The sequence below is a fragment of the Sinocyclocheilus rhinocerous genome, unplaced genomic scaffold (assembly GCF_001515625.1).
Source record: "Sinocyclocheilus rhinocerous isolate Xijiao unplaced genomic scaffold, SAMN03320098_v1.1 scaffold3203, whole genome shotgun sequence".
Lineage (NCBI taxonomy): Eukaryota > Metazoa > Chordata > Actinopteri > Cypriniformes > Cyprinidae > Sinocyclocheilus > Sinocyclocheilus rhinocerous.
Window position 1 is genome coordinate 185,952 of NW_015666486.1, and position 27,304 is coordinate 213,255.

At 37.0% G+C, this 27,304-nt stretch overlaps 1 protein-coding gene across 1 annotated transcript in view; it reads left to right on the forward strand.

The window, feature by feature from the left end:
• The window catches only part of LOC107732353 (immunoglobulin superfamily member 3-like), a 168,790-nt gene that overhangs the window by 128,765 nt on the left and 12,721 nt on the right, over window positions 1-27,304 (forward strand). Inside the window, exons 5-6 of the mRNA XM_016543648.1 lie at window positions 5,330-5,737; window positions 12,955-13,362. Of these exons, the coding sequence (XP_016399134.1) occupies window positions 5,330-5,737; window positions 12,955-13,362 (816 nt within the window). The remainder of the gene's footprint in view (window positions 1-5,329; window positions 5,738-12,954; window positions 13,363-27,304) is intronic.

A 27,304-nucleotide genomic window follows, 5' to 3' on the forward strand; every position in this document is an offset into this window, starting at 1 on the left:
TATATATATATATATATATATATATATATATACATATACAAGTTTGGTGTCAGTCCCATTTTATTTAAAAATAAATTAATACTTTTATTCAGCAAAGATGCATTCAATTGATCAGAAGTGACAGTACAGACAAAATATGTATATTTCAAGCAAATGTAGTTCTTTTGAACTCTCTATTTATAAAGGAATACTGAAAAAAGCGTTACAGTTTCCATAAAAATATTAAGCAGCACAACTGTTTTCAACAATAATCATTAATTTTGAACACAAAATTATCATATTAAAATGATTTCAGAGAGATCATATGACACTGAAGATTGTTGTAATGACTGCTGAAAATTCAGCTTTGCCATCACAGGAATAAATTACATTTTAAAATAAATTTAAAAAGAAAGCTATTTTAAATTGTAATATTTCACAATATTACCAATTTGGGGTAACACTTTACAATAAGGTTCCATTAGTTAATGTATTATAACATGAACAATACATTTATTACAGTATTTATTAATCTTTGTTAATGTTAGTTAATGAAAATACAGTTGTTCATTGTTAGTTCATGTTAATTCACAGTGTATTAACTAATGTTAACAAGCACAACTTTTGATTTTAATAATGCATTAGTAAATGTTGAAATTAACATGAACTAAGATTAATAAATGCTGTAGAAGTATTGTGCTTAGTTCATGTTAACTAAAGTAGTTAACTAATGTAGTTAACTAATGAACCTTATTGTAAAGTGTTACCACTGATTTTACTGTACTTTTAATCATATAAATGCAGAATTGGTAAGCATGAGAGACTTCTTTTAAAAATATATATTTTTTTAAATCTTGCTGACCCCAAAATTTTGAACAGTATTGTAAATGCTTCTCGGATTGTTAAAAACGTAATAATAATGCTATTTATTTAATAAGGTGCTCCCCTATTAAATACATTTGGAATAGTTGTCTGTGTTTTGTTAGTAGCTTGGATTGTACTTAACTACATTATGGGCAGCCTGACTGTAGTTTAAATAGTAGTTTCAGAGTAGGTGCCCTGACAGTGCTTGTGTGCTTGTGAGTGGGCAATACAGTGCTGTGTCCTGTGTAAAATCATTTAATGCACAGCATTTTTTCACAACTTGGTTTTGTGGAGGCCTGAAAAGCCCTTGCAATAGCATTGCATTTCAAGTGAGAGCAACTCGAAAAACCAAGTCTAAAAGGCATGAAATGAAAGTGGGAATGCCATCGTCTTCAGTGTAGCCATGGTAGATCCCCAAGGTGGATGCAGTTGTGCCCAGGCTAAAAAACCACAATTGAGCTCAAGGAGTTGATGAAAGCTAGATGGGGGAGAGGAGGTTAATCAAAGGTTAGTAAGAATATATCTGTTCTGTTTAGACTTTGACCACCCAAATCCAGTCCTTTCACACTCTGTAAGTGGAAGATCTTTCTTTCTCCTCAGGGGAATCTGCTTTTAGCGGGTCTGGAAGGACGGCCAGCAAGTAAAGATGCATTACATCAACATGCCATGTTTTTATAGCCTTACAATTGTTTACGTGGTTTAGCTACATCAGCATTTTATGTATTTCCATAAAGCCCACCTTCTGGCTGCTTTGGCCCACCCTCAAAAAAACAGTTGCGTAAGTGATTTCACTATGTGAAGGAGATGCCTTTTTTCCGCTACATGGGCAAAAAAATAAATAAAATCATATGAACTTCCAAACCCGAAGTCATAGTTACCATAGATTCATAGATTTAATCCTTTTTACTGCTGCACATGAAGCCTCTGGAGCTGAAACCTGATTATGGTAAGCGGCATTTCATTTCTGCCACACGCACCGAATGGCTGACCAATCACAACAGACCAGGTGACCAATCAGAGCAGACTGGGGATTTCGGAAAGGCAGGCTTTAAAGACACAGGAACTTAAACGGATACTTCATGCAGAGGGTGAAAAGAGGTGCAGCAGCAATGTACAAGTATGAGAAAAATGGCTGACCAATCACAACAGACCAGGTGACCAATCAGAGCAGACTGGGGATTTCGGAAAAGCAGGCTTTAAAGACACAGGAACTTAAACGGATACTTCATGCAGAGGGTGAAAAGAGGTGCAGCAGCAATGTACAAGTATGAGAATTTTTTTTTTACTTAAAATCATGTAAATGTTTTCTAGCAGATCCCAAAAATAAAATTATGAACTTGTAAATGAAAATTATAAGTGCACTTTAACATATATCAAGTAGCCGTTATTACACCTCTTGTGCCAGTTTCTCTCTTAAAGTTATAATTCACCCAAAAGTGTAAATTTTTTCTCATCATTTATTTACCTTAACATCATTCCAAACCCGTATGACTTTCTTTCTTCTGTGTAACTTAAAATAAAATATTTAGAAAAATGTCCCAGGGTGTTTTGTGTGTGTGTGCATAAAATGAAAGTCAATGAGGTCTGACGTGGTTGTTTTGGACCCCTGGCTTTCATTGCATAGGCAAAAATAGTTAAAACATTCTGCAAAATATCTTCTTTTGTGTTACGTGCACGGAGGAAAGAAAGTCATGCTGGCTTGGAACGATGTGAAAGTGAGTATGTTTGTGTGAACTATCCTTTTAAGATGGCTAGAAAAAGGGAAAAGACAGAAAGGTTTGTAAATGAGGCACTTTATTACACCATGCTTTGGTCTTTTTTTGTCTTTGCCCCCGCAGCAAACCCTGTGCAATATTTGCAGGGTTATTAGAGCAGTAGATTGATAGCTGCAGTTTGGATTCGAGACAGCGCAGAGTTCAGCCCCTTCTTCATCCACATGCTTGCTCTCTGTCTTCTGCTCAAGGCCTCACTGAGGTCTTTCAGGCAATATATACAACCGAATCATCTGCATATAGAGAGACTGGATTGGGTGAAGATACAGCCATACCCTAACTGATCATTGTGTAAACTTTTTATTTCATCTCCTCAGAGAAAAGGAGCACATTAGAAATTGAAGAGGTTTCATCCCCAGATGTTTCGCTTTTATCATGTGTGAAATCAAAGCCTCTTGTGTTTGTTGCCTGGTTGGTCATGGTGGTTTTCTTCTCAAGAAGTTCTGCTAGAGCCTCTTTCTGAAGGGAGCCTTGGATGACCCATGGGAACGGCACAAACTTTGTCTCTTTAAAGTCCCATTTTTGTTTTATCACATGCTGCTTTTATAGGGATGTGGTGGTGTGAAATCCCTGTCGAGAACTCTGGAGATGTCTGCGAAGGCTTTGATCTACACTCATGCTTACAAGATCTCTCAGGCTCTAGACCTCTTGATGAGAAAACTATTCCCAAAGCCCTGCTAGTCTGAGGCCTAGTCTTCTGGAGAGTGCAATGGAAAGATACGGAAGAAAAGATACCATACACATATTGATTTTAGTGATAATGTACAAACCTTTCAGTCCTACCATGAGCTCAAATGTTGTCAAATGATTCTATGTTCTGTAAAAGCAACTTTCAACTTCAATTAAAAAGAATACTTAAAATTGAAGAACTGCTCTACCCATAGACCTATATAACACCCACTCCCATAAACCATAATGAATGACTTCTTACTGTACCATCAGTCAACTTATATATATGTTTTGCATTAAATGTCATGTTATTTTATTCTTAATCAATGACAGTTCATATACTACCATTCAAAAGTTTGGGGTCTATATACGATTTCTTTCTTTTTTTAAATACAAACCCAATTCCAAAAAAGTTGGGACACTGTACAAATTGTGAGTAAAAAAGGAATGGAATAATTTACAAATCTCATAAACTTATATTTTATTCACAATAGAATATAGATAACATATCAAATGTTGAAAGTGAGACATTTTGAAATGTCATGCCAAATATTGGCTCATTTTGGATTTCATGAGAGCTACACATTCCAAAAAAGTTGGGACAGGTAGCAATAAGAGGCCGGAAAAGTTAAATGTACATATAAGGAACAGCTGGAGGACCAATTTGCAACTTATTAGGTCAATTGGCAACATGATTGGGTATAAAAAGAGCCTCTCAGAGTGGCAGTGTCTCTCAGAAGTCAAGATGGGCAGAGTAAATTGATCAAAAGTGACAGTAAAGCCATTTCTAATATTACAAAATATTTATTTTTTATAAATAAATGTTGTTGAACTTATGAACTTTGCTGTTCATCAAAGAATACTGAAAAAATGTATCACAATTCCCACAAAAGTATTAGTCAGCACAACTGTTTTCAACACTGATCATAATAAGAAACATTTTTTTGTTTTTTTTAACATCCAAATCAACATTATAATGATTTCTGACAGATCATGTGACATTAGAGACTGAAGTAACAGTATTCATTTTTTTTTTACTTTAAATTGTATTGTATTTTTGATCAAGTACTGTAAATGCAGCCTTGCTGAGCATAAGCAAGTTCTTTCAATAACATTTAAAAAAAATCTTACAGACTTTTGAAAGTTAGCTTATTTATATTGTACTTTGGTTTTATTGTACTTTTTATTACATTTTTTTGTATTTACATTTTGTAGCTTTGTATTAAATGTGGTAACATTGTGATTCATATGGGTGCTTGGTTCATGTGTTACAACTCTTTAATGAAGAATGTTTTTAAATTCTTGTGGAGAAAAATGAAAAAATACTTCTGAAATCAAGGCCACTTACAAAAGTGGGCAGTCACTGGTCTTATAGATTGCTAACTAAGATCCACCAAACACTGTCCAGTACAGGCAGCTCCTTCAATATTCAAGGAGCCTGGTAGAGACCTGGAACTCTGTGTTCTTGCCTCAGGCATTATCAGCATCCATATCCAGTGGCTTTTGCACTCACAACCAGAGACAATATAATAGAAGAAAACAGACCATTCATAGAGAAATGAATGGAAGAGATTGAAATGCTAAAATTGGTTGCTGTAGGTACGGAAGCCTGACCTTTAAGTTAAAAAAGAGCCTGTTGCCCTATTGGTAAAGGCAGTACCTCAATATATTGCTCCAGAATGTGCATTAGCTTGACCTGCCAGCTAAAGAAACTAAGCTGATGATACAATTGCATTGCTAATTTGATGTATGTTACTGAATGAGATGTTGTTTTCTTCATTCAGTTAGATAGGGATTGTTCTTATACACCTAATACGTACAGAGAAAATAGTGTTCTTGTTTACTTGCCATTAAGGGACTGTATTACAAAGTCAGTTTTCACCCAATGAGAATTTGTGGAGTTGTTTTTTTATACAGCTTGTCATGAGTAATTTACTCATACATAATGATGTAAATGTACTCTAATTAATATGATAAACTTGCACTGTGTCATGTTTCCAAAGATTGATGTCTCATTTCCTCTGTTGTTTGTCTGTCTCTCATAGGAAGTAACATCACTGTGTCATTATCCAGTAACACTTCAGAGATTATGGAGGGGGAGACCATCCAGTTGACCTGTGTTGTTAGCAACACTGTGGGTCCCCTGTCAGTGACGTGGCAGTGGACAGATAAGGAGGGGGCGGGTCCTGCTGTGAACGTGGCTTCAGTGGATCGTGAGGGAACGGTCACTCCTGGGCACACCTTTAGCGAGCGCAGCAGCTTTGGAGAGGTCCGGGTGGAGCGGGTTCGACCCGACACATTCACCCTGTTCCTGTATAATGCCTTCCCCACAGATGAGGGCCAGTACAGATGCAGCGCTTCCGAGTGGTCCCAGAGCGGTACTGCACCTGACTGGATTTGGCAGCAAATTGGAGACGAATCCGCCAGCAAGACTGTCACGGTAAAATCAGTTGGTAAGTAAGACCACATACATTATTTGGACCCTTATTTATTTATATAAACCTCAAATCTCTTATTTGAGGTTTGGAATAGATAGATAGATAGACAGACAGATAGATAGATAGATAGATAGATAGATAGATAGATAGATAGAATCTGAATCAGAAAGAGCTTTATTGTTTACACATACGAGAAATTTGTTTTGGTGACAGGAGCTTCCACAGCCCAAACAGAATCACAGTGACAGGACAGATAATAAAAAGAATAAAAATAGGATAGGTAAATATTATAGGTAAAAATATTTAAAAAATACACAATATGCAAAATAGACAATAGCTGGTATTTGTGTGTACAGGTATGTTATGTACAAATGCAAGGACATGTAAATAAGTGTTGTGTGTTAAATAAATGTGTGTTAAATAAATGTATAAATAGTGTTGTGTATTACACGTTTATTGCTAAGTTAGTTGTTCATGAGATGGATTGCCTGAGGGAAGAACAGTTTGATACTTTTTTGATACTAGAACTATATCAGCAGCTCTAGATAGATAGATTCTAGACGAATATAAATAAGTTATATAAATATAACTTATTTATATTTTATATTATTCTATTATTCTATTATTTTATTTTATATGTTCTAGGTCTGATCCTTATATGATTGATGATAGGATTTTTATTATATATACATTTAAAGTTTGGGGTCAGTAAGATATTTTTCAGCATAGTTTCATTAAATTGATCAGCAGTTATTTTCAATTGTACTGATATTTCACTATATTACTGTTTTTACTGTATTTTGATCAAATAATTGCAGCCTTGGTGAGCAAGAGACTTTTTTCAAAAACATTTTTGAAAATCTTACCGACCCCAAGCTTTGAACAGTATATATACGTGCGCATGTTTGTATTTATAAAATATTCCCTCATAAAAGTAAAAAATGCGCTTGAAGTTCAACATCAGGGGACAAATATTTCCTCTTCATAAGTTAATTCTGACACTGTATTTGCATATATATAGTGTTTTGTACTCATGCAGTGTATTTTTACTTCATATTTATGACATCATAAAATTTCTGCTTCATACACAAACTCACACTTGAGCTCACACAGTGACAGGAATATGTACCCACTCAAGGGGAGTAGAGTGGTGAAGTGGCATGTGCACTGTAAAGCTGAATCTCTTCCAATAGTCAGTATAGCCCACTCATGCTCGTGCTTGCATAGCATCATGTACATGTAGAGCAGTGGAACACTACTGCTGTCAGCTTTCCATCACGATCAATAGCCGTGACTTCCCAATCTGCTCTTTAACTGTGTATGTAATGAGAACACACACACACATGCTTGCATACAGCAGAAAGGAAAAACATGAGTGGATAGCAAGCTGGCAGATGCTCTAAATAAACACATTGTGTGAAATAGCATGTGTTGCGTGACAATGAGTGGTTTTTAGACAAGATATCGGATCAGTTCTTGATAACATACAATATGTCTCCTGTTTTGATGGTGAAGTGTGTAACTTTTTTGATACTTAAAAAAACTTTCTACTCTTCCAACTTAGTTTGTAGAGACAAGACAACTCTAAATCAGTCATTCGTAGATTTTTCTTTCTGAGGAGTAGTTCTCAAACATATACTCTTGTTTGCATAACCTTGCATAGTGATTTATATTTTAACCAGCTGCGTGTTTTTGGTGAACTGCCTGTTTGGGGCAGAACAAGGATAGACTGGCTCTGGCCCACTGGTTGAGAATCACTGATGTGCAAACACCTATGAGAAATTTCTAGACTAAAGAGTCTAAACGCCATTGTGAATCATTTTGAATAATTATTATTTTTGCAATGACATTTAGTGCCATAAGGCACAGAAATTAAACCATTCTGACTGTCTGAAAGATAATTTTTATAATTATGTTTGACACATTTTAATTGGAAATTATTTGTTAATTTAATTTGGAAAAGTTTATTAAAGAAAATTGATAAAATCTTAAGTCATGTACATTTCTGTATTAAATTTAAATAAATGTGGATTTGGCTTTTTTTTTTTAGAGAAAGCCTGTTTCTGTCTTAAAGGTAACTTTGACTTCTCTTTTTTTGTACTTTGAAATGGAAACACACTTTTATGGCAATCTCTAAAATGCTTGATTTTTTTCTTTATGTGGTTTTTAATCTTAATGTGGTAATAACAAAGGATTGGAAAAGTTATTTGTCAAAGATGTGGGAACCCTAAATGCAGCTTTAAGGTTGGGAATCTCATCCAAAATCAAGTCTTCACGCATCCTGTATATTGAAGCTTTGATGAGATGACAGAGACAGGGCTTTTTTATTTATTCATTTTAATTATTTATATCCATGCTTCTTCTCTGCGATGACATTGATCATTTTTACTTCCTCTGCTGTCAGAATCAGCTTCGTTGAAGCGTTTCATCAGCTGTGCTTTTGATTTGGCGCTCAAAGAGTGGCAGCATGACACTCTTGATGTCTGCTGTTTTGGCTTTTACTGCAAGTACAGACTTCTCCAGGTGTGTTGCAGGAGTCACTTTGTTCGAGTAGGATGTGTATGTGATCATGTGATAGTCACTCTTATTCGTCCGTGTGGGCATAGACGCTGTTGTGTCCTTTGCTCTTGCCCTGTGACAGGTGTGTTGGTAGCGCTGAGTAAAAATAGCAGCGTTGTGTTTTCCAACATTGACTCTGGGTGACTGTGTACGGATGAAGGATCAGGACCGGGTGTGAAGCAGGGCCCAGTTTGTGATGTTATTCTGCTGAGAGTCTTAACATGCTCATTAGTGTCTGGCAGTGGTTTGGATGCTGACTGGCTTCAGGCCACCCTGTAGCGGTAGAATAGTTTGGCTGGGTTACACATGACACCCAGAGGTGAGGCCAGACACATTCTGCCACAATTAACTTTTTTGATTGCTAAGAAAGCAGTTAGGGCTCCCAGCATGTTAACTGGATGGCAGATAGATTTAGGTTTAATGGTACATCTGCTAGTGAGTGTGCTATATAGCTGTATTTAAGATTTTGGACTTCCCATATTGTCTTCATAAAATTTAAAGGCAGCTGAATATTTTCATTTCCACTACCATTCGAAAGTTTGGGTTGTGGTCATACTACACTTCTCATTCCATTTACTACAATTCATACGCATGTGAATGTACACTGCCATTCAAAATGGGATCAGTAAGATTTTTAAAGCTTTTTAAAGAAGTTTCTTATGCTCATCAAGGCTGCATTTATTTGATCAAAAATACAGAAAAAACAGTAATATTGTGAAATGTTGTTACAATTTAAAATAATGGGTTTCTATTTTAATATATTTTAAAATCTAATTTATTTCTGTGATAAAAAGCTGAATTTTCATCAGCCATTACTCCAGTCTTCAGTGTCACATGATCCTTCAGAAATCATTCTGATATGCTGATTTATTACCAATGTTGGAAACAGCTGTGCTGCTTAATTTTTAATTTTTTTAATTTTTTTATTTTTTTATTTTTCGGAACAGCATTTTTTTAAAAATAGAAATCTTTTCTAACAATATAAGTGTTTACAATCAGTTTTTATGAATTTAACAAATTAATGCTAAATAAAAGTATTAATTTCTTTCAAAAAAAAAAGAAAGAAAAAAGCAAAACAACTGTTTCCAACATTGATGATAAATCAGCGTATCAGAATGATTTCTGAAGGATCATGTGACACTAAAGACTGGAGTAATCCAATGAAAGGTTCATTTTCTTTTTATGAACCAAAAAATGAGCATAAATAGTAATGCTCATATGTAGAGAAACATTAAAAAAATATAGGTTAGATATATGTTAGAAAAACAGTTGTGACAGCAAAGAGAAGAAACGTCAGCAACCAAAGTAACAGCCAGTTGTATAGGGCTGATTCTGGACATGAAAAAGCCATTCAGAGGCCGACTGAAGCTCTCTCCTTGTGTCAGTCTGTGAGATTTGAAATCTCTATTGCCACTGTGTGTGAGGGTGGGTGTACACCACATGTTTTTCTGAGCATGTCTGTGCGTCTGGAATAATCAAACACACTACAGCTGTGGCTGTCTGGCCCTGCCTGGACTCGCTCCTCTCAGACGTCAGCTCATGCTGCTCTTCCACCCACTTCCTCCAGTGTCATGATAGTTCCTCTGATCACTGATTACATTGAGAACCATACAGTGGGTCACTCAAAGTAACAAAGGTAAAAATGTTGGAATGTGAGAAAGATTGTGTATGTGATAGTGTGTCCGTAAAGAATCACTCTCAGCATGTGTCCTACAGGCCTGCGCTCTGGAGAAAATGGCATTGATCATGGCTCCCTGCTGTCTGCAGTCAAACACAGGATAGATAGAAAGCCATTTCTGGTCATGTGTTTACAAGAGAGTAAAGCCCTGAAATCCATCAAAACATGAAAGATATGCGAATGGTCTCTCTTTATTTCTCTCTTATCACTCCTTGTAAACGTCCTATCATTCTTTCTAAATCTATGAGCCACACATGCTCAGGCCTGTCCTTTATTTTTTAGCATCTCCTCTATCAATTTTTCTTTCTTTTTCTTTCTTTCTTTCTTTCTTTCTTTCTTTCTTTCTACGTCTGATCATGTTTAACTTTTCATTACGTTTGTACTATTTTAGTACTAAATTTGAATGTTTTAAAGGGATATCTGTTATCTTTTACTCGTCTTCATGTAGTTCCAAATCTTTGTGACTTACTTTATTCTGTGGAACATTAAAGAAGATATTTTGACACAATACTGTTTTGGTTACAGTTGATTTCCATGGTACAGACCAAAAAAAAAGAACTCAAAATATCTTCTTTTACATTCTTCAGAAGAAAGTCAGAGAAGTCGAACAGGTTTAGAAATACTATGAGAATTAATACATTTCATTTAGGGGTGAACTTTCCTTTTAAATTGTATCATGTGTTTAAAAATGTGTATTGTAAGCTTTAAAGTGAAAATAATAGTATGTTTGCAAATGTTTGTTTTGCGTGAGAACTATTTCTCCTTTCTCTCATCTGAACATGAGTACATTTAACCAAACTTACCTGAGGTAATTACAGAGAAAAGAAGCTTCATCTAGAATTATTTCAGTCCATTAAATAACAATCAAGCTAAATGTGACATTTATTATGGGCAAATACGTTTTTGAATTGTTTGAAATAACTAAATACCCATAATTATTACCCATTTTATTGCCAGAAATCACAAAAACATTCTGTTTAATAGAAGTAAAAGCATCAGTGTTAGGACTGATGACAGCATTAATGGCACTTGGTATCAGATCAGAAAGAAAATAAGTATAATCACCCAACCCTAGTGACTGAAAGTAAAGACTTACTGTTCAGTCAGTGAGTTAGATAACTAGTGATTTATTCATTGATTCATTTGGTCAAGGATTTCTCAGACTGATTCAAATGTTAATTCTTGAGTTTGTGAGTTTCTGGAATTGAATCACAGTGGTGAATCGGGGGGGGTGAATTATTTTTTATTTTTTTGTAGAGCTATAGTTTTAGCAGATGAATAGCTTTGCAGGAAACACTCAATATCTGAGCAAAAGTGAGCTCATTAAATGTAAAAAAAAAAAAGATCCAGCAGAGTGGATTTTTTGCTTGCAGGATTAGTTTGTATGTGCTCAATAAACAAGGATGTGTGTAATCTCCTTTTGGCTGCTTTCCGATGTTGCTGCCTGCAGGATTGAGTTGGCATGCTACAGGTCACCTTGTCCAAAGTTTATCAACATAACGCAGAATAGATTAACTCTGTCATTGTCATGCTTTACTCCTAAACAGAACAAACTCCTGCTAGCCTTTCTCAGCCCAGTGAATGCCTGAACTCTGGGATTTCTCCAGGGAAGTCTTTGAGGCTCATTAGCATGCAGACAGAGTAGTTTGATAATGTAGACATCTAACTTTACTGCCCCGTTCCTTTAATAGATAGTTTGCATAATTGAACGACACAGAGGCTCTCCAAATGACTATAGTACTGAGATCTGGGCAAAGCTTGTGCCCGACGGGTGTTGCGTTAACCTGCCCTCTGTTACAGCCCAGCAGCGTGGCATCATTAGGGCACTGGCAGGTAGACTGGGAATGGAATTTGTTGTCTCCAGCTCCGTATGGCCTCCAGCTGCTGTCATCCGTATCAAGCACAAACACTCAGAAGTAGCCAAATGACGCTTTACCCTTCCATTGGGTAAACTATTCAAGGTCCAGAAATCTCATGCAGAAATTTGCTTCCTTTTCAAATGGAAAGACAAAACAGCCGGGGCATTCCCTTGTAATGAGTTTATTTTTCCCATGGACTTGTATAGTATGAGCAATGCAGATGTAAATTGCTGCTGAAGGGTGCCAGTAGCAACTCGCCAGGGAATAGGTTTGTTGTCTATATGCCCATTAGCAGATTCACATACTCATCAGTATCAGCTGGGAATTCACAATTAAGTCACCCGCAGTTCCCTCATCATGTTTACTTGTGTGACAGCCTTGAGCTGAGGGGGCAGCGCTAGCAGCTAACCAGAACTTAGTTTTTACTGTCAAGCAAAAATAGAAGATGGTTCCACAGGAGAGAATAAGTACTTGAACAGTATTGCAATCATGCTGCAGTGGCATACAAGTGCAAGCATTGTTGCAATGCACACACTTTTATAATAAATGAATTTTTTTATATATAAAACATTGAGGTAAGGGTGGGTCTATGCCCAAAATGCGTATCATAGTAATGACCAGTGTTGCCAACTGCTTTCAATTGAAAGTAGCTAAAACTGGTAGCTAAATGTCACTAGATGACATTATAATGGCAAATTCACTGATCTATATAAAGATGAATGTAGATCAGTGGGCAAGATGAGAACTTAGATAAGGTTTGTCCCTAAACTTTTGAAAAAAGTCTCAAATGGGGGTGGGGAAGTTGCTAAATCTAGCTACAAAGTAGCTAAATTGGCAACACTGGTAATGACTGCCAGTGAAAATTAGCAGTTTAACTATACATTGCCATTGTTTTTTTTAATATAAAAAAAGAGTCTGACATGAGTGCAAAACCAGTTTCAAATTGTATTATTATTAAATAATATAAAGCCTCAAAAACAAATATAATAAAACACATAGTTCTGACTCTTAAGTTCTGATTGGATGAGTTGATGTAAATGCCAGCACATGAACTGAATTCTATATTAATGCATTGGGATATTGCAAGTATTTTTAATTACTATACGTATTCTCTTTTTTTTTTGTTCTTGCTTCAGAATCTTTCTTCTTTGTGTCGGCCTCCTCCCGTACGCCTAGCGTGACGTTTGGTGACTCGTTTGACCTGCAGTGCATCGTGAAGCCACGGCACAATCCCAACGTTCCTGCTGCAGTCACCTGGCGCTTCCAGCCAGCAGAGGGCGACGGAGAGTTCAGAGATTTGGTGACATTCACGCGAGATGGCACTCTGCAGTGGGGCGACCAGTTGCTGGGCCTGGGCACGCGTACCACTGTGGATCGTACACCCACTAACACCAACTTTCGCCTCAGCATCACCCGAGCCGGACGCAAGGAGGCCGGGACGTACCAGTGTGCTGCCATGCTTTATCGGAGGAATTACAATGGCGCCTGGAGCACGGTGGCCAACCGCACTTCCAACCCGCTGGGCATCAGTGTACTGCAGCCTGGTGAGTCTAAAAATGGCTTCCGTCACAGGAAAGGTGCATGTAGGCTCCCTGACTGCTTGACAAAGGGCAAGAAACAACCATGACTGTTCTGATGGCACTAAATTGCAGATAAGGTTCACTGACATCCGTTAAAGTTTGGGTTTGTAACGTTTTCTCATGGCACAATGCTTGAATCACTCCCCAGCATTAAAAATTAGCATAAGGGCTATTAAGAAGCACAGATGACAACTCACACTTTACTGTCACTATAGAAATAAAGATTTCACTGATAATGCACCATGTTGTAGTGTGGCCTAGTTTCACAACTTTCACCTTCACTAGATCTTTCTCTCTCCCATTCTTCTGTCATGTGTGCATGTGTGTGTTTCATTAGAGCAAAAAATTGGAGCTCATTAAATCTAGTCCCTCTGGACTTCAATCCATGGACTGAACAATGTCACTCTCAAAAGGAAGACCTCACTGACCTCACACACACGTTTGTTGTTCTATCATGGTGGGACTTTCCATTCACTTCTGTGGTTTTAGAATGATAACCCTAAACTTAACCCTCACACAAACCTTTTTGTATTTTTATTAAGAAGTTATTTAGTATGTTTTTCAAGCTTTTCTCCTCGTGGGGATCACTGGCTTGGTTTTAGTGTCCTTGTGGAGACATATGGTCCTCACAATGTTAGCAAAACCTGACATACACAAAAAAGAGAGTGTTTAATGGACATGTGCTGGTGCCCATAATGAACCAACATTCATAATATACACTAAGATAAGCAGGTTTTTCCTCAGTGTTTCTCAGTCAAGTCAGTATCTATACCCACCAAGCTCCACCCCACCCCACCCAATCTTTTTAACCACAAATTCAATTTGATATTGCTAATACTGTCAAAGGACAGGTATTGTTATTTTTTTGCATTGTCTTCAGTGTATTTTTGTTTGTTTATTTCTTTAATTTACCTTTCAGTGTTTTGGGATGGGTAGGATTTTTTTATGTTTTTGAAAGAAGACTTTTATGCTCACCAAGGCTGCATTTATTTGATCAGAAAAACAGTAATATTGTGAAATTATTACAATTTTAAATAACTGTTTTATACTTAAATATATTTTAAAATGTACTTTATTTCTGTGATGGCAAAGCTGAATTTAGTGTCACATGATCCATCAGAAATCATTCTAATATGCTGATTTGCTGCTCAAGAAACATTTAATTATTTTGACTATTTAATTATTAATACTTATTTTATTAACCAAAGTAATACGACTTAATAATTATGGTTTAACTATCTAACCATAACTATCAAAACAAGTAATTAAACCAAATGTTAGAAAGATTTTGGAAGCTTCATTGATTGTTTATTAGATATACGTTACAAAACCACAATTTTGAGCTAGCTGGAGCACTCCGCATTTTATACATTCAGTGAGGTGTCTTATGAAGCTGAACTGTAGTGTACCTCATTCCAGCAACTATATTGTTTCTGAGACAGACCATCTCCATAGAGCTCATTGGCATGGAAACACACTCCTGTCTTCCCCGTGTCGATCTTTGGTCTCTATACAGCCCAGTCAGAACAGCAGGATATGTGTTTATTCTTCACCTTCAATATTTATTTGGTGCATGTAAGTGTGGGTGTATGTGTACATGTATATTTTGTTGACATTATTTGTAACCTTGACCCTACATGCCATAAAATTGATTTCAATGTTTGGATGCATGAGACCTCATACCATTGCCTTCCATCTCTCTTCATTTCAAGTAGTGTTTATAACTGTTGTCTAACCCAGTGTGGAGCAGAGCCCTTTAGTAAGAATCAATGTGAGGGCTTGGCAGGAGTTAATGGCTGTGAGACAACCCTGGGGGGGAAACATGCTCTGCTTTCCCCCACAGGCCTGCTCCCTGCCCTCCGGCTGCACGCGAATCAGTGCAGCCCACCGGAGACTTGCTTGTAGGTACACTAACACATTCCAGCCTGAGGTTCCCTTGTTACAAAGTGTATCTAAACAGGATTGTGCTTTTGTGTTTGTGATGCCTTTTTGAATGTAAGATTGCTCTAATTATACAGACAGGAAAACAATGCAATATAAAATGTCACGTACTTGGGATATATTGAATGCATCAAAAAAAAAAATCCATTGTTAACATTATTACCAACATTATCGCCAATTTATTCCTTATTGCAGCTGATGCATCGCTTAAGTGTATCAGGGGATCAAACAACAAGCTTGTGTGACTTTATTTATTCCATGGAACACAAAAGGAGAATTGAACTGGTTATTTTGGGTGCAATTAGAACCCATGGAGACTGAGGCTTTCAAGCTTTTTAAGGACACAAAATTACCATAAGAGTATATTAAAAGTTTTCTGAATCCATGTGATAGACAAAAACTATACGTGGTTATTTACTGAGAAGATTCCTCTTCATTGAACACATGTATCATTGAGTCGGTGAACTGGAGAACTTTATCAGTCTGATTTTTGAACAAATCATTCAGACTGGTTTACTGAACTGAATAAACCTGTTCATTAAAACATCTTACTCAAAAGACAATTTGTCCTTTTTAAATCTTGAAATAGTATTTGCGTGAAAAAGAGCGACCAGTAGAATTCTTTAGAATTTCCTCTTTTGCGTTCCACAGAAGACAGTGAGTCATGCAGGTGTAAGGGAAACAGGTCAATTTAGCTCAAAGGGAATCATTTATGATTTTATAGGGAATTTGGACAGAATCACTGTTTTCCGGCTGATCACGTCGGTCAGCGATTCATTGAACGAGCCGTCTAACATCAACTCTGCAATGGATATTAAAATCCAAAATATAGTGAGAAAACTATTAATTAGCACAGTAACAAGATCGGCAGTTTAAGACATTAACTTGTAAGCACAAAACACAAGATACTTCTCTTTTCAATATAAATAAGGCTTTATTGGATAAATCTAAGACATATAAACTAGTCTAACACATAAACACACGCAGTCACACATTCACACAAGTTGCAGGAAGAGAGAAAGTGAGGAAAGAATGAGTTTAAGAAAATGAAAATGTGAAATCCCAAGTTTACAGCAATATGTGCAATTGCATAGACCTGAACAACCATCAATCACTTAATTAACCCTCGAATTGAGTTCCTCAATGAGGTTAAAATTGATATTAAATGCACCAGTTCAGCTAGAATCTAGAGGTACTTACATTGCCTGTAAGGGGGTTCCCTTTGTTGTCTTTGTTGCAGAAAAGGGGGTTTCCCGAGGTTGATGATTGGCTGGAAGTTCAGTAGTTGTTGAAGTGACGTCTTGGGAAATACGGGCAAAAAGCAATGGCAAAAAGCATGGCTAAAAGTGATGACTAAAAGCATAGCTAAAAGCTATGGCTAAAAGCATAATTTGATGGTGTCCTGAGTATTTAAACCGGGCTGTTGGACACATCCCAAATGGTGTCTTGACCAATTAGATATCGTCTTTGCTCGGGGTGTTGTATGTTTCTCCTCCCAATACATAAATCAACATGCGATCTTATCAGTCAGATGGTCCGAATTTTCCCGCTCTTGCAGAGTATAATTTTGGACATGATTTCTATAACAAGAATATGATACATTTGACAAAGAATTGATTGGAAAAAACGTTTAAAGCATGAATTTTCAAACTCATACATACCCAAAATGAATATAATCCTATAAACTATTCAATAGTTATTCAAAATACATACACAATAAGTGATTAGAACATGATAGTCAAATGTGTGGGTTACATGCATAATATGGAGTTATGCATAGAAATTATTAGTTGCTCATAAGTCCTTTAGTGTCATTTAGAAGGCTCACTTCAGACTCGTGGCGCCAGGATCTGATTTACAAACATCCTGTTGCCTTGGGCCTCTCTGTGGAATTCGGCTCTTTGGGTTGTTCAACACCAATCTGATCAAATCTTAAATTGTCTGATTCACTCTGATACCCTACACAGGTTTGAAACTACATGAGGGTGAGTAAATGGTGACAGAATTTTCATTTCTGGGTGAATTATTTAAGCAATTAATATTTTCTATATGATCATTTATTTACCTCTTAGCTCCTGTAAAGTTGAAGTAGTTTTGTTCGACCCCTTCACTTTTTTTCCTGAAGGTCTCTTTAAAGTGAAGTGTGAGTTGTTGTGGATGTAAAGGCGAGGTGAGAGCTTTGCAAGACATGAAATTCTAATCCGAGTCGAATTACCTTAATGATTTGTTCCAACAAAGGTCATACAGGAAGTATCAAACCAGAAAGAATAAAACAGAATGCAGAAGACTGTGTAGACAGTTACGCTTTGTGCAAGTCATTGAGTTGCACTTCCATACTAAACATACTGTACTATTTAAAAACAATTCAATATACCTATTTTCTGTGTGTAGTAGGATGACAGTGTTCCAATAATAATATTAATAATTTAATTTGTAACACCGTCATCCTACTACATTCATCTACTCCATAGTATAGTCATTAATGCAGTGGGAGTTGACTACGAAATGAAAAAGTACCATTTGTTGTCCAGTGTTTTTATTGTTAACTAAAATGAAATAAAAAATTAAATTAAATTAAATTAAAAGATACAAACTTAAAAATGATAAATATTGCCTTGGCAACTAACTGAAATAAAGTTGAAGTACTAAAGTCACTGAATGCAAAACTAAAACTGAAATAAAAATAAATTAAGGCTATGTGGAAATAAATGTTTACAAAAAATGAAAAAAAAAGAGAAATAGAAATGAGCAAATGACAAAAGCACATAACACAATTACTAAAACTTAAAAGACAGAAAATATAAAAATAAAAGCTAATTCAAATATTAGCACATACAATAATAGTATATAAATAATACTAAATTAACTAAAAACTGCATTTTATAGCTTTTTAAGAGCTACTATGTGGAATAGACTAACATAACAGTGTAGACTAACATACATACATACATATATATATATACACACACACACACACACACACACTGTAAAAAATTCTGTAAAAATTAGGGCACAATGTACTGTATTAATATAAAGGAATTTACCATATTTATTTTTTTGTTTTACTTGTATTATCAATTTATATATTTTGTTTTACTTGTATTTTGTATTCACTTATATAATGCTCTACATACTGTATATATAGTTTGCATGTACTTTATCTGAGCTTATCAGAAAATTTATATTAGTTTATTGAGAAGTTTTTTTTTTTTTTTAGCAAAGTTTAGCTCCTCCTACAGGACAGAGCTCTTATGACTGGAGTGACATCAGTGACTGTTCTTTTATAAGCCGATTCCACAGTTGCAGTATTATTTTCCAGTAAGATTCTTGATTCCCAGCCCTTCTTACAACTCCTTGTTCGCTAATGGTTTGGTTTACACAAGCATCACGCACATATCTTTAAGATGCAGAGCTCTTTGCTCCACTGGCTCCATGACCTTCCTCTCTCAAGGGGAAAGCCGGCACCCAGACGACCTTTCAACATGCATTTGTGAATCAACTTATCATCCTGAGCACTCGTTTAGTTTGCCTGGTGTGTGCTTCACTATGTTTATTACACTGAATGATAGGCCGTTAGAGAGCACAAACAGAGATGTTTGAGCAATGGCCCGTGACTTTCCACAGAGATTTTTCTTTAAGTTCATTTGAATTTAAAAGTGTACTTTCTAAAATTTTGAAACCCTCCAGCCTCATGGTGAACATCGATGCAGAGGCAATTTCGCAGTTGTGCCGCCTCTTTTACAGAGTTAAAAAGGTGTGATTGCTTAACGCAGTCCTGGTGGATGTTTGACATTTGATGTCAGAGAGTTGTATCCAACAAACATTTCATAAACATAAACAAACATGGCCCTGCTGTTGATGTTTACTTGATTATCGACATTTGAGAACGGCACTGATGGAGTCCCAGAGTGTCTCTGTCATCTTCTGTCTCTGAATACAGCTTCTCCAGTCACTCTCAGCTAGGATGCATCGGAGCGTTTGATTGGCTGTGAAGTTTTACACAAAGAATTAAAGAGCGAGAGAGAGGCCTCTTCTCTAAACTTGCTTACAGCTGCTCTGTTTATAGTCCAAAACTCTGTAGAGAAAGTTATGTTGTTTTTAACTTTTTATTATTTCAATCACTTTTTTTTATCAATATCAGAAATTCAGGTTAACATTTATGTGAATGGATAAGGGAAATTATATAATTTAGGTCCCGGAATTAGATTTTCACCATTTTTAAAAGCAGTTGCCTAGTGCTGGGCGGTATGACCAAAAATTTATATCACGGTATTTTTCAAAATTATACCGGTTTCACGGTACATTGCGGTATTTTTTTTTTCATGCATGACCGGGTGTTAACCATATTTTCTACTGATTGAGAGAGGAAATACTGCAGTATATTGACTTAGAATGCCCTATTTTACTGTCACGATGAGTGAATATTGTCAAAAAATACCACACTAAATAGTGACTAAACACGACCCCTTTTAATACATGTTCTATTGACGAGTCCGCTGCGGTGCGGCCGACTGAATGCGCTGCTTCTCTGCCGCTCACTGCACAGAACAGACGCCGAGAGAGGTGACACTATAAAAGTATAAGTTATTCCATGTAATAATTAATATGAGCAACAAAATGCAGTTTAAAATAATGATGTATAGCATGTCATGCCACAGAACTTTCCTTAAGTATTTCATGGCAGCTACACATATGTTTCATAAACAATGTAGGACATACATTTTTCTCTGCTTTATCCTCATATCTGTTTGTGCTAGTTTTATAAATGTTAAATACTTCTGGCTAAATGTTGCGAGCTGACATTTGGAGAAACAGGTTGCGTGGAGAAAATTATCTGAAAGACATGGAGACTGGAGTGGAGGTAATGATGTGTGAAAACATCATGCATCTGACTGAATGCATTATTGAGAGACATTAAATCATGTCTCCAGAAGTGTCTGTTTAATATGTATAAGGCAAAGCTCCTCACTGTGAACGAGAGGAACAGAGTGGCTTAGTGTTAATGCAATAAATGAATACGTTTTGCAAGGATGACTTCGTTCACACAGTGAAAACAAACATTGCACATTCCTCATGGTTTGTAACAGAAGTTTGCTTTGTGTGCTCAGGGACCTAGAGAAGGTCTTGCATCTGCCAGTGTAAAACGTGATCTCGTCTCATAGGACCGGTCGTGTCTATGTTTTAAAGCCTTTTTATTCTTATTTAATACGTAGGCTGGCTCGTGCGCTTACCTCAGCACCCACATCTGGAGTTCCTCACAGCATCATGGGAATAGACCGTGGTGCTACACGTACACACAGCTCATGATGAGAAGAAACGTGAAGACATCACAAAGTCTCTTGCTTTTCCCCTCACCCACTTGTTTTTTTTTTATTTACTCTATCTCCCAAACTCTTCCTCCTCACATTTCATTTTAATGAATGAAAAAAAAAACAGTACATTTAAAACAGCTCCTCAATAGTTAAATAGCACAATGCACATTTCACCAAACATTAAGAACATTAAAGGGAAAAAAGAAGGGGGCCAGCAAAATGAAACACTGATGAAAAACTAGTGCAGTCTGTTCTACACTCTTAAAAATAAAGGTGCTTCACGATGCCATAGAAGAACCATTTTTGGTTCCACAAAGAAGCATTCAGTCAAAGGTTCTTTAAAGAACCTTTGACTGAATGCTTCTTTGTGGAACCAAAAATGGTTCTTCTATGGCATCGCTTGAAGAACCTTTTGAAGCACCTTTATTTTTAAGAGTGTAGTGTGTACTACTTTCTCTGTCCAATGGGCTGTTTTGCTTAAGATCTTTGAGGAAAATTCATTATTTTCCTACTGTATGTCTTTTTTAATACATTCCAAACTTCTTCTCCAGAGTCATTCACATATGTTTCACATTTGTTTAGACACACCAGTTAACGCTGTCTATTTTAATGTTGCGATGCATTAAAAGTTGTGAAAGGTAATTTCTTCCTTATTGTAATGTATATGCGAGTGAAAGATGGAGGCAGAGCTTACAGTCAATTGTAAGAAAGGGACGGGATTAAAGCTGATTAAATGATTGGAGAAGTTCAACAGAGAGAAGTCTGTCATTTCACCATAAGATTGAGTAACATAACATTTTTTTTTACAAAAACATCTGTAACATGCATTTCGAAAATACAAATTTCCATTTCATGTAAACTTTATAATAAAGTGTTTCTTTAGCCCAAAATTCTGATCAGTACACTCATAATCCACCAGTTTTTGGATTATTGTCTTAATCTGGTGATGGCTGTCAGATTGAACAGTAATTGAGTGGAACATTTTCCACAATATTCAGATTAAAGGTTGACCTAAATGAATTTTTCAATGGCCAATAGCTAAATATTTTACCCCCCCCCAATCTTGAACACATGGTTCCATCCTTCATTTCAGGTTGTTCGTGTTCTACATGATTCATTTGTGGTGTCAGACAGGGAACTATTGGGATTATTTGCTGAAGTATGGAAGAGATGAATGATTAATATAACGGAATGCTAATCATAGCACACATACTCCAAGCACACGGACACCAATGAATCATAGTTACCAGTGATAGTGCTTTTCTTGCAGTCTTCATGCATTAAACAGTGTGTAAATTAAAGGACTCAAGTATGTGTTATCCTATAATTGCTTATCATGCTAATTTATTTCATTTTACTGGAAACTGAGTCTTCAATTTGAAGTAATATCCCAGAGACAAGGAAGATCTCAACATGTAGGGGATTTTGAGTTTGTGTGTGTGTGTAGCCTGTAGGTTGTTTCTGGGGCAGGAATTGGCAGTGTTAGAGCCGGTGGTCTATTGTGTGTGTGTTTATGGCTGTGGCCTGAGGAAAGGTGTTTGGCACTCCTGTCAGGCACAGTCACAGATCTGGTGTGATAGCCGCCATTGATCGCTGGTCCTTCTCTGAGCGGGTATGTTATCATGTCATCTTCAAAAGACATTAAACTGAGGTCCATCTGTTTGTAGATTTGGCAGGAAGCACTTTTTTCTCCCCTGAGAAACTTACATTTTATCTAGAATGATAAAACTGCAACACACACACACACATTTAACATATTTATGTCCATCCACATAAACTCCTACACTGGACAATCACTCATTCCACCCTTCCTCCTGATGGATTCTTGTCGTAGATCCATATACATAAGATGTGGGTTGTGAAGGTGGTTTATGCGATTCAGTTTCTCAGGAGGAAGCCAGCACTAATGTCAAAGTGGACGTATGAAGTTTCTGAGAGTAGGTTGATTCAAGCGTTGCTCTGTGTTCATTAAGCTGTCCCTCTGTTGCACTTCTGCCACTAAATGAAACAGCGCCGGCAGGTTGATCCAAAGCCTTATGGAGTCGATATTCATCTTCATCTTCTGTTAGTGCTCACACTTTTTCTTAAATTAGAATTTTTGTGTCTTCAAGTGCAATAGAGGGAAACTCCTCTAGCTGTGATTTCATCAGAAATCCAGAGCGCTGATTACGAATCCACACACAAACAACGTCCCAGCAGGGCGTGCAATGTGATTTTCTCCCGTTTGAGCTCAACTTTATGAATCTTTTTACATTTTAAAACTAGATTTGGCATTTAGATGTGAATTTTAGTGGTTGTTTTTCCTCCTATGATTGCGTTTGTGCTTTTATGGCGCATGTGAAATGCAATAAGAATAACACGTTCATTTATGCCGATCTCTAGGGAAGCTGCCTAACCTTCCAACGTTGTGACAATCTAATCTGTGTGTAGTAATGCCAGTGGATGTGTCCTAATGGGACCATTCAAACTCCAGATTAATGAAACAGTCAGATGTGGAATATGAACATTTTTTCATTAGTTTCTCAGCACAAACAGGATGAGAAATGGAACAGAAACTGGATTTAGTGTTGCCCTACATAGAATACTGAACCAAAAAGAGTTCACCTACACACACCCATATATAAAACGCATACTGTTTGTACATGCTTTCAACACGGAAAACAGACAGATTGCCACTGTCAGAGCTGTGGTGAGTGTACATGCTGATATATTAGCTCTGTTTCAAATCCAAACCTGATGAGCTGCCTACCAAGACAGCATTTTAAGGCATCATGCTGTTTCAGCATTATTACTCTGTCATCAAAGACATCTTCTTTTGGCCAAATTCGATGGCAGCATTGCCTGCAGCGTGTGCTCTGAACAGAGAATCCCACAAAGCATTGCAGTGAGCTCAAATATGTTTTTTTTTAAGTTATTGGTTATTTAGTTATTGAAGCTTCATCTGCTGAGCATTTCTTTCTGATAGCCCACATCTCACTGTGGTACTCGCTTCCCCCAGTAATCAGCCATGACTGGATCCAGCCAGCCAGTCTTACAGGAATATGTGTCACCAGACCTGAGGGGGTAGTCAGCTCAAAGCTTCCTGCTCCAGACACAACCTTACCTTCAGGATTATGCATGTGAGACAGAAAGAGAAGACTGTGGTGTGTTTTATGGCTCAGTCATCAGATTTTAAACAGCTTCCTCTTATCTTAGTTGCTCTAGCAAGTACTCCACTGTGCTTCCTTGCATTGTCTTATTGTTTGATGTCGAGATGCATGTTATTAGCTTGAAGGCAAATCAAAGGGTTATAATTAACAAACAATCAATATTAGCTGCCTTCCCCTCTCTCTCTTTCTCTTGTACCCGGTTCTGTTGAAACACTTACTCATTATGTCCCAGCGGCCCTTGTTAAATTGCTAAGTGTGTTTACATAAATGGGTCCTGGCAATGATGGATCAGTGCTCTCCCACACTTGTCGTACCCAGTGGGCACCAGTCATCCTGGCTCTCACTATGCCTGTAATTGACGGCATCTGAATTGTCATGGAGAACCACTATCTCTGTGTCTCATGGATGGATCTCTTCTGTCCTTCTTCATTAGGAGCATAGTCTTCCAGCATGCACAACAATCTCCCTCCAGGGCACAGAGGATTTATCAGCCTCTGTCTTTCCCACACACATTCTCCGTTTCTCCTTTCACGAGACCCTGTAGCTTCATGTTCTCATAGTCCTTCCCACCCTCGGTCTGCCTTGAACCTCTTTGTCCATCCCACTAAGCCAAACTAGTGCACCTGACCAGATGTGAACAGCAGGTGTTTCATATCTCCAAGAAACCTCCTGCTCTGAGAGGAGAGCCACTCCCAAGATCCAGCATTGAAGCCTGTGACCTTATTCACAAGTTTCCATATTCACAGGCTGCATGATGACACTTTCTGTGCCCAATTTCACTGCTACATGACGTGACCTATGAGCGGTGGTTCTCAGTGGTATGGAGTTTCATAGCCATAGTCCTCCACAGTGGATGTAGTGTAGCCGTGCTGATCGGTGTCTTGTGCACCACAATTTTATTCCAAGTGCTAAAGGGAGAGCAGCAAGAAAACGAAGCCATCATCAAAAGGCGAGATATGATTTTGTTTGGCCTCCAAGTAGCATCTAGATGCTCAATTTCTTGAAGGGAAGTGGCTTTTAATGTGGCCAGCTTCTGACTCTGAAACAACAAGCTCCACTAGGCAGATGGGAGACGTTTTAAGATCAAATGCATTTATTTAGTAGTAATTTGTGAGTGCTCTAGCATGTATGTTTATTTTAGATGCTGCTTTTGTTAGGTTCCTTCCAGAGATGTGCAAAAGGGCCAGTCAACAGGCTGATGTAGGTCTTACAGCACCACAGTTGATCTTATTTACAGCACTATTGATATGCATAAATAAATACATAAATAAAAATAAATAGGCATTACGATCCTCACAGTCGTTAATCTTGCTTTTAGAGATACTTCAGTTTCCGCTGAGTTAGTCGGCAGTATATGGATGTTCTGGTTTGATTAAAGGTGATACTTGGCCTGACAAATCTGACAAGCACTGATTCTCCAGACCGTGTCCCAGGAGTCTTTATGTAGAGCACCTTAAATTCCTTCCAGAGCCCATAAGCTCTTTGCTCCTAATTCAATCACTAGAGCTTTGTGTGCTTCCTTATTTTCCATCCCAGTGCCCAGGCAATAGACCTTACTTCATGAGATTCACTGACACAATGGAAGATTGATGAAGCACATTTGTTTCTGAAGCATTTCATACGGGTTTGGTAATTAATTAGCTCTGAAGTGATGCTCAAGGTCAAAATATAGGGCACCGTCTCCCACCTGATTCACAGAGAAACTCTTCAGTACACACAAACTCACACCCACCTGCACTCTGGCTGTGTTCTAAAACCTAGTGAACTGCCTACACAGATAGCATTTTAAGCAACATAGGCTCGTTGGAATAACCTGCCTCTACCTACATTTTTGCAAAACTCCAAAAACACACCTTAAAACATTATAAATAAAACATTATCAATTAAGAAAGACTTACTTTCGCATGATTTCATATATCCAGCTGCATATGTATGGCTTTTTTTTTTTGACATCATAGACATCAGATGATGCCAACCCTGACCCAACATACAAAACTACCTAATTTTCCTCGCATTACTATCATTTTGATCACAACATATAACCATTGATGTTAATCATGGTCACCATTTCTGTTTAAATACATGTCATTAACTAACTGCATGATTTTTACTATTGCAGAACTGTGCATTTCTGCCATCACCTTGACATAGTCACCATTGATAAACTACTCCTAATTGTAATGTAGAAACATTCATTTTCTTTGAAGCTGCTTTGCAATGATGTGTATCATGAAAAGCGCTATACAAAAAAACGTGAATTGAATTGAACTGATCTGTGAGCTTGCTGTTAGATTGTTGCAATTGCAATGCGGAGCACTTGAGTAAAGCTGAAATGGCACAGTTGCTTCAGCAAATGTCTTTAACCTCATGTTTGCTTTTGTTAACACTATTGGTTAAGTTTAGGGTAGGGTTTAGTGTAGGTGGTACGTTATTTTCAAACATGATAGAGCATTAGCCTTTTAGCGCCACTTTTCATAATTTTCCAAATGTCCGTGATACAACCAACATAATAAAACTTTGCCAGATTCACATTAATCTGTTTCATAAAACTGAACAAGTTTTTAAGACCACTCAGTGGACATTTTCACTTTTAAAATGTCGCAAAATGTGCAAGAAGCAACATAATTTTACAGAAATGTCACCACAGGCACACTTTTTCCAATTGAGCCTGGGCTGGTTTAAGACAACATATGTGGATGGAGGCAACAAAACGATGCAGACATTTGTTTGGCTAAATTTTAAAGCTGCACTGTAGGCAGTCTAGACAATGTGCTCTGACTTTAATGAAATAAAAATCCATCCAAGATGGTTTACGAATCAAGAGAAATATTTTTTTCTTTATTAGAATATTGCATTGTTAGCTTAGCAACAAAGCCCCAAAGTCCTTTGAAATCAATTGTTATTTGAGTCGCCTATGCAACATAAATGAGGTGTGCTATTTGCATGACTCTTAAAGTTGCTACCTATAGAGTGTTCCAAATTGGTCACTTTTTAGGTTCTATTTCATAATGCTGCCTGTGTAGACAGTAGACAGCAAAGCATCTCTCTAAACATGTTTGGACATTTTAACTGATGCTGCTCCAAATGTCATTTTGCATATTTTGAAAAAAAAAAATTTTTTTTTTTTTTTGCTCAAACCACTTTTTTGGACCACTTGTAAACACTTTTAACTCTCAAATATATGCCCTTGGTTGTCACCAGCACTTCTTCAAGCTGTCTGTAATAACTCCTCTTCAGTAACTCTCCCCTGCCTATATCCATAAACACACTTCATAGCATTTTTAATCAAAGTCTCTGAGGATGTTACTCGTCTTTTTCAAAACAATTTCCTCACTCACTGAGCTCCCTAGCTAATGTTACTTGACATTTTCACTCTTCACTTCCTGTAATGTTTTCGTTCCTTTTTACTTTTTGCACGAGTTGTTTTTGCTGATTATCATAAATAGGAGGCTCTGAGTGCAAAACGACCGAAAGGTCTGTTGGCTAAAATGACAAGAGCATTAA